This window comes from Frankliniella occidentalis, unplaced genomic scaffold, assembly GCF_000697945.3.
Source record: "Frankliniella occidentalis isolate FOCC.00 unplaced genomic scaffold, Focc_3.1 Scaffold2, whole genome shotgun sequence".
In the NCBI taxonomy this organism is placed as follows: Eukaryota; Metazoa; Arthropoda; class Insecta; order Thysanoptera; family Thripidae; genus Frankliniella; species Frankliniella occidentalis.
Genome location: NW_026267132.1, coordinates 1,967,866 through 1,976,609, shown reverse-complemented (window position 1 = coordinate 1,976,609; position 8,744 = coordinate 1,967,866). Strand labels below are relative to the sequence as shown.

Here is an 8,744-nt window from a genome sequence, read left to right as displayed (position 1 = left end):
CCCTTAATCCACGCCTGGATTTCTGTAACAAACAAGATCGTTGCACAGCATCATTCATCATAAAAATTGGCAAGAAATTTGCCGCTAATTAATTTAAAACTTTTATTTTGCACAGTGGAGTCTCCCCGACGTGCCTGTAGTAATCTCCCCGCCCTCAGCCGCGGCCCCTGATCCTGATCCCGGGGAGCAGTGTCGGGTGGCGCAACCACTCACTGATAGTTGTTTTGGCTGGAACGGGCTGGACGCGCCCCGGCCCCTCCTGCGATCCAATCACTTCCTCATCTAACCCTGGACTGGAACGAACGGCTGCTCGCCTTCCACCGATCAAGTTTCGTTTCCCCGGGCCTGGCCTGGCTGCTCCTGGCCCCCCGGCGGCGTGCCGCTCCCACCCGGGGGGCAGGCGGTGGTGGAGCGGGGAGCAACTTTAACTCACCGTCCAGGGAGAGAGGAGTTGGTGAGGGAATTCAGGGATTTAAACGGATGAGGCATGTTCGGCGCGCGCCGCCGCTACTCCCTGGGCTGTCGATCACTTCGCCCCCTTCTCTCTCTCTCTCTCTCTCTCTCTCTCTCTCTCTCTCTCTCTCTCTCTCTCTCTGTCTCTCTCTGTCTCTCTTTCTCTCCCCTTCCTTCCTCACGGTCCCCACCCACTTTCCCCTCCCCACAATACGTCCGTCTCTAAATCCCTCCCTCGTATAAGTAAACGCCGGCCCCCTAAAAGTGTCCGTCCTAATTTATTGATGGCCCCACAAAACGGCTCGAATGGGCCCTCAAAAGTGTTCGCCGCTCCGCCTCTCGCCGACTGTGTGTGCGCTGGCCGCCAGTGTAAACGGAGTGCCATTGCAGCCTAGCGGCGGACTGGCGTGTGAGTGTGAAGGAGGAGAGGCACACGTGAGGTCTTCCGTGCTCGTTTCTCTCCCCTCCCCTTCTCACTGAAAAAACAAAACAAAAAATCAGTACGGTTGTCCCACATCTCGTTTTATGGTAATTTTTGAGTTATTGGATGAAGGCAGAGCTTTGTACTCAATGTCTGTCTAGGGCGCAGCCATCAATTTACAGCTTCAGTTATTGTAATATTAGAAGAAGAAGGCTCGCAATTAGCCCCCACCCCTAAATCACGACACCGGACATCAAAACATAGTTCCCTACTTCTTTAAACCAATTATTTTACCACTCGCGCCATGAATTAGCGGTGGAGTAAAATGCGAAATGTTACTTCTTACTAGATTTGAAACAATTAACAATTCGCCTATTCCAGCTGAGTTGCAAAACTCAGTACATTTTTTGCGGTGCTCCTCCCCTTTTGCCCCTTTCTCTTTCCCTCTCTCCCTCCCTCTGCCTTTCTCTCTTTTTTTCACGTGGTCAGAATTAGGGTATACCTTTGAAGACCTTTGAGCCGGAGGGGGGGAATGTAGGTGGTGAAGACGGTGTGAGAAATTGGAGTTCTGCTCAGCCAGCGGGAAGCACGGAGCAAGATAAAAGAGGATCGTGTGTACAAGCGAGGGGGGGGGGGGGGGCGGCGGTAAAGAGCATTGGGTAAAGAAAGGCCGGGGGGAGATGAAGAGTGCGAGTTGTGTGGGGGCGTGGCGTTTCGCTACTTCGTAAAAAAAATATGTGTTATTCAGGGTTGCACCCATAGTGATATTTAAGTGGTATGCTGTGCTCATGTGGATAGATTATTTTATTATAGTCGATTATAGTAGCTATTGTTGTTCCATCCTCTTTAACTCGCTGCAGAATATTTGTACACTTACTCCTTTGGGTTTCGCAGCGTGCTGTTCCCATGCGCATCCAAGTCATAATCACTTTTGGTCTTATTTTCCTCTGCTTTGAAGACAGAGGAGCTGACTGCGTGCGTGCGCACGAGTCTGTGCTGTTCTGTTATCGTGCGCATCTAGCCTAATGACTTTACGTCCTTCCCTCTGCTTACAGGCCATGCACTAGAGGCTGACTGCGGCTGGTCCGTGCGTGCGCGGGTGCGTGCGCGGGTGCGTGCGCCAAGTGCGTGCTGAATGTGGTGCGGGCCTCAGGGTAGCGCCTCGGTGCTGCGCGCCACCATGAGTCCCTTAGGATGTACGTACTCTTCCCTGCGGAAGAGATAGTCCTCGGTCCACGCAGCCCCAGCCCCAACAGCAGGCAGCGGCGCTCCCTGTGCCGCTACCACCGGCAGCTGTACGAGCAGCAGCTGTCGGCGCAGCAGCTGCAGCACGACCAGCTCCAGCTGTACGAGCCGCAGCAGCAGACTAGCCAGCTGCAAGAGCAGCAGCTGTCGACTCAGCTACAGCAAGGCCACTCGGCCCAGGACGACATCCTCGACGTCCTAGTGCGAGGTGAGCCGTTCAAAACCCTTTCGTGGCTTACACTTTGTCTTCTCTGTCAGAAATCTTTGATCTAACATCTAACATAACATGTGGTGAGATTAAGTATTGTGATCATAGTATAGGTAGTTCGTCCACAATGTAGTCTGACCAGTTGACCACTTTCCGTGTACTAGTTTGATCCCCTCACCTCATTTCATCCTATGAACGGTGTGCTACCCGCCAACTAACCCATACTCATCACCTGTGTTTCACTAACAAGCATGTTTTTTGTTTCTTTATTTTTCAGGGGACTATTTTCACTTGACGGATGTCGCCGTAGTACTGTAGAGCCAAGAAGGTACTCGTCGTCACTTTCGTACTTGCTATATGAGCTTTGTAGCTTTATTTTTTATTTTGCATTCATTTAGAAAGAACTTCTTTTGTCCTAACACTAGTATTAATTATATTCTCCTTTAGGAGAATGGAAAGGAAATATTAAACTGACGCTCTGGTTCAAGCAAGGAAAAATAAAATAAAGACAATCGACAGATCTCGATGTGTGTTAGCTTCGCACCTCTACGCTGACCGCAGGGTGGCGGGTGGAGGCAGCATGCGGGCACGTGTGACAGTCCAGGTCCACAGCGTGGAACAGGGGCACTGGGAGAAAAGGGGTGGGGATGGGGCGTCACGAAAGCCGGCAGCCTGTATTCAGTCGGTTTATAGGCCGTCTATAAGCCCCCCTCCCCTGCTGTTCATTGCCAGTAGGCATGCGCATGGCTTAAGAAAACAAGAGGGGGGAGAGGGGGGAGGGGCAGGGGAGCCTCGGGCACGGTACATTTTATTTGTATTTTATTGAGGCAGCCATTACGCGAGCCGTGTGCAGAGGGGCATAGGCGGGGGAGCGCCTCGTCCTAACAATGTGCAGCAAATAGAGCAAATCATTTGTCTTTTTTCTTTGGGCGCCGCTTCCACTAGCTTTATCTCTTTTTCCAATACCTCCTTTTCAATCTCACATTTTATAACTTATTTCCTATTTACTAATTACTTGCAATTGTTTGTTTTCATTCTGACCATCGTGCAATGGAACAATTTTCTCTATGTGTAAATAATTTTGCTCATAATAATTGCACATGAAAAGTTTGTGTAGGACGGCAGGCCTTGACCAGAGCGCTGCTGGTTGTACAGTCTGCTTGATGCCGTTTATTGGGAGAAATAAAAAAATATCGCACATCACATTGCTGAGGGCAGTCGAGTTCACCGCTCTTGTCTTCTTTCCCACGTTAGTTTCCTCATTGTTTTTTATGCCTGTCCGTACTCTTTTTTGGCTTTGTTCATTCCTCGTCGTGAGAAGGTAGCAAACTTCAACCGCGCTCGCTCGCCCTCGCCCACGCCCGCCCGTCTCAGGGGACTAAGGAGGGAGTCAGTACTCTTGTTGCACACTTGGCCAACCCTTGGCTTATTACTTCAGGGAGAAAAGGGGGGCGAGAACTTCTCTTGCGAAACACAACGTCTCTTCTCTTCTCTCCTTTTTATTAAATTATTTTGGGGGTTTAGTAAAGTGGTCTGTAGTTGGTTGGCGTGCGGTCATTTGGGACTCACTCGTCAATGTGCTGTCCTCGTTAGTAGAGCGTGGTGGGCGCGCGAGGCGAAGCGCAGGGCGGAGTGTCGGGGTGCTCGAGAACCCAGTGAGAGATGGAAACGTGGATTCAACATGGAATCGACATCGAAACACATCGAAAAGATGTGTATTTGGGAGACAAAATGACGTTTTCTTCGACCATATCGACGTCCAAACAACATCAAATCGACGTTGAAGAAAATGCATTTCTCACTAGGCGAAGGCTCCATGCAGACGCCTTTCTCTTCCCTTTTTTTAAAAAATAAAGTGGGCCTTTACTTTAGATGTTTTTTTATGAGGGCGCTTTGTGACCTGCTGGTTTACACTCTTCTTACAAAGAAATTGGGGTTGTGACATACAAAGAAAAGGGGCCGAGGACGTGGCAAAAGCGTCAGCGACAGTGAAAAAAGGGGGGGGGGGGCGAGGACGAAAGATCTGCGCAACAGACGTCGTCGACGTCCTACCGAGAGGGGGAGGAACGGTTGTGGAGCCGGAGCCGGGCCGGAGCCGCCGCCGCCGTCGCCGCAGCCGAGGACGACGACGACCATATCAGTCCTGGAGAGCGGATTGATACTCCGCCACCGCTCTTGCCCCTCTTCCTCTCGAGGGCGCCGCCGACAGCTGTTGGCAAAAGACGTCATCGTCGTCGTCCCCCCCCTTTTTCCCTCCTCCGCCGATGGCGTTGTCGAGCACTGCCGACCGAGCCGAAGCATCGCCTCGGCACGGACGGAGGACGGCGCCAGCCACTCGGAGTGGTTCAAAAGACGCGGACCGTCGCCACAAAGAAAGAGGTTCTCCCGAAAGTGAGACTGCTGCGGAGCGAAGAGGGAATGCCAAAACGTACCAAGTTCACAATCGCCCCGCAAGAGCGCGCCACGTGTGTTCCCCTCTCCCCGCGCCCCTTGCCGTCGCCGTCGTTTCGTTTCGTTATGGCGTCGGCAGCACAACATCGCAGTGTTCATTGCACTTACACATTTTCGGTGTGAAAAACTTCGATGGCAGTTGAATTTGTAATGGGATAATCATCTCCCATAAGTTTTGCTTCATTACCCTTGGAATATTGCATCGTCTTTCAGTAGCCAACGGTTATGGACAGCTGTTACCGGCCGTTGAGGTTAGGGAGGTACTTCTCCCGTGGAAACTAACATCCCTTAGAGCCTGTTGTAATGTTGCACAAGTAAGTTTTTACCAGAAGGATAAGGCACCTGGTGCCGAGAATGCATACTCTTTGACAACTGCGCGTATTATTTACATTGTGTCTGACCTCTGCGCACCTTAGTCCCACCTAGACTTTGATAAAAGTGTGCGCGTTGAAGTCTACTTATCTAATGTCATATAGTCAGGTGCAGCTGAGGGTTCTTCAATGCAAAACCTATGACTGAAGCAATTTGTAAGACGTAATATGTACTTCCAATAGAGCATATAGTTATACGCTCAATTTTAACTGTTAACCATGACTCGCTCACATCCAAATAATAAATTACTATATGATATAAAGCCTTACAACAATAAATTCATTTCCAATTCAAAAGCTTTATTTAAAACACTTTTACTATGTGCCGTTCAAAGGAAATGTCTTTTACGAAGAAACCGCTTAGTATTTCACAAAGTGGCTCCTTCGTATTACGTTTGTGCAAAATGTTTGTTCTGTTACCGTTCTCAACCTTTGTAATACAAAGATTTTTGTTGTTGTTGTTGATGGTAGTTAAGAGTGTATCAATGGTAGAGTTGAGCAGAGCAAAAATAAGAGGGGGGGGGGGAGTGAAGTGTAGGGCAGGGCAGGGCAGGAGTTTTTCGGGTGGGTTCGCGTTCGCGCCAACTTGAGTGCTCCTGCGGCACTAGTCCTCATTCGTGTCTTTGTCTTCCAGCGTCCGCCGAGGCTCGGGAGCACACCGCCGGCCGGCCGCCCGCCAGCCCCGGCGCACCCCAGCGCGGCCGCGCGGACCGCTCGCCCAGGTCGTCGGCGAGGTCCTCCTCGTCGTCGAGGTCCCGCGCCGCGGGCTCGGCGCTCGCCCTCTCCAACGGCCCCACCGTCACCGCCCCGGGGCTCCTCCTGCTCCCCGAGGCCGCGCCGGAGCAGGCCAAGAAGCGCTCCTTCCTGACGCGCGCGCTGCGGCCGCGCTCCGCCCCGCCCAGCCCCCGTCTCGCGCACGACCGCTCCGCCCGCTCCACGGCCGCCATGGCCGGCAGCGACCTGTCGCTGCGGGAGCTCACCCACCCGCAGTACAACGAGCCCCTGCAGAAGCACAGCAGCGTCACCTTCCGCCTCGTCCGTACAGGTGAGTGTCTCTGGTCGTCCTGGAGGGTATGACACATATGGGGGTGGGGGTGTGACATGACACCTGGGGTTGACACCGCTGTGGTGACGCCTTCTGTAGTGACACCTCTGGGTTGTCACTTGGGGTGGGCGTGGGCGTGTGCAGAGCTCTGCAATCCGGTGACCCATTGCCGTATGCCCATAGTATAAATAGGCAGTGTACAGGGCAGGGCTTCCCTGTATTGTCCGCGTGAGCCTGAAGAGATGATCAGGCTGTTTTTCAGTTTCGACCGTAGCGCAGTTCGTAGAGCCACGTGACGCTCCGTTTCCGTGATTGTCGTTGTGGCAGTGTAGTTAAACGCCAGCTGCCGTTAGGATTCAACGTGTTGAGTTTTGATGCCCACAACTTTGTCGCACTTTGAAAATCTGGTGCGCCTCCTATCCTCTTCTTCCTGCTTAGCATATAACCGCGTCCGCAGCCCCGTGTTTGTCTGGCGATGCGAGGAGCGGCCGGGGAACGGCAGAGGCGGGGCTCGGGAGGGGCGCACACCTCGGGGCTATTCCTGCCAATAACCTGTCATCCCCCGTACGCTCCCCGCCCGAGGCCCGGCGCCCCCCGCTGGCCGAGACGAGGGTGTGGGCCCGCCGGGCCTCGTAGCCGGGGCCCCCATCCCGACTTGTTTGCATACATGTCACTAAAACGGCCCACAGTCCACTTGCGCAGTCAGTTGGGCCGGAGGTGTATCAAAGCGGGTCCATCGCGGCTCCTCTCTGCTGGGACGCGTCTCTGAGGAGGCGCTCGCAGCCTAGGGGAGGTGTACCTTACCACAAATTCAAACGTTACAGATTTATATGTTTTTTCTATTTTTTGTTCTGATTTTTCTTGTGTTTTTTTTCCTCGGACGGTGTACTTTATTAGTGAACTTTGCTCGCTCGGGGCTCCAGAGCGCCTGCTGGGTAGGCACACCCGTCGAGCAGCCGTGTCTCGGCATTGCCTACCCTCCGGATGGCAGGCGCTCCCAGCTGAGCTGATAGCGCTCGCCGGCACCCAGCGGCATGACCATAACGCTACACCCAGAAATCGGTATCCTTAAACGAAGGAAAATTCTTATAAGAACTACGAGACATTTTTTACCTTGGTTGAAGGTTTTCCCTCGGGTTTTCCCTTATTTTCGAGGAAATCAAGATTAAGGACATTTTTACTTTACGTTGACGGCATTTGCCTTAAGTTTAACACAGTTTTCCTTGTATTTCTTGTGGTGAAAAAAGCGTTGAAGCAACGCATTTCGCCTTGTTTCTGCCATTTTCTGGGTGTAGATTCTGTTCGAGTTAGCATGTTCATATAAATGTGTGGAGCCGTAGTAGTGAGAGGCGTGGTGGGCCCGGCTGGGCTGGGCCCCTCCTGGGCCGTCCCGCATTGTCCAGAGCGCCTGTCGGGTAGGCACACCCGTCGAGCAGCCGTGTCTCGGCATTGCCTACCCCCTGGATGACAGGCGCTCCCCGCTGCCCTGATAGCGCTCCGGCCGGGCCGGCGCCAGGAGTGCAAGGAGAAGACCGTGTTTCAGTAGCGACGATTAATTAATGGCTAATCACTACCTGCTGTGCGTGGGTGTCTCTCAAGCCGTACTTTTTTCATTTTCTTCCTTTTTTCTTTTTTTGAGGGGGGGGGGGGTTATGCAAGTGTCGGGAAGTTGATAGCTCCAACCCTACAAATGGGGCCTGAGACTTGAAACTTGGCGAAGTCGTACTTCCCACCTCAAGGAGCGTTTTAGCGTATTGGGCATGCGGGCACGGCTGATTTCAACCTGGGCGAGCCGCAGGCGCGGTCGGTGCAGTCCCGCGGCCGGATAAGAAATGCCTTGAAGGCAAAGGCACTGCTCGCAACATTCACTCTGTAAATGCACTGCGCTGATTCTGAGTTGGACAAAACCAGCGCCTGTAATTCACTTAAACATGTACGTGCACCCCCCGGGGTGTTACAAATCGACCACCAACAAAAAAATTATACATGTACGCCAAATCGGTGCGGATCATATTTCCTCCCTCAAAAGTTTTTACCCTCTCCCAAAACTTTCCTACACTGCGTGCGTGCGCGCGACGAACACGGATGATCAATAACACCGCTCCCTTCCAGGTGGACCGGACCGGGTCGTGCGCGCGCGGTTCCGAACCCAACTTTGTTTCTGGCCCTTTCCCTCTCCTCCACCCCCTCCCACCGGCCCATCCATCATGCGAGCGAGAGGTCTCGGAGCGCCGCTCCCACGCGACGCGTCGCGACGCCTTGTAGCATTTGCATAATAGAGGTCGTCCGCAGGAACACTCGGCTGTTTGACTATCGGCGCACCAGGGTCCGGCATAGCCCGGCCCGGCCGGGTCGCCGATGGTGTCCTGCGACTCCAAGGTCTCTTGCCTGGCCCCCCACGGACCGCGCACGCAAAAAGGCTAAACGGCAAAAAAAAAACTGCGAAATTTTTGCGTTTGCGTTTGCTGTTTTGGCTCTATTTTCATATTGGGGAGGGGAAGCGGCGACCGGCGACCTTCAACAACGTTGAAGAAAATGGCACTATATGTG

At 53.0% G+C, this 8,744-nt stretch overlaps 1 protein-coding gene across 13 annotated transcripts in view; it reads left to right on the top strand.

Annotated features, from left to right (window-relative positions):
* LOC113205947 (uncharacterized) overlaps nucleotides 1-8,744 on the top strand; it is a 157,585-nt gene that overhangs the window by 46,198 nt on the left and 102,643 nt on the right. For all 13 annotated transcript variants that reach the window (XM_052264054.1, XM_052264092.1, XM_052264081.1 and 10 more), the window contains exons 2-3: nucleotides 1,930-2,327; nucleotides 5,784-6,194. In XM_052264054.1, the coding sequence (XP_052120014.1) occupies nucleotides 2,069-2,327; nucleotides 5,784-6,194 (670 nt within the window). In that variant the 5' untranslated portion in view covers nucleotides 1,930-2,068. The remainder of the gene's footprint in view (nucleotides 1-1,929; nucleotides 2,328-5,783; nucleotides 6,195-8,744) is intronic.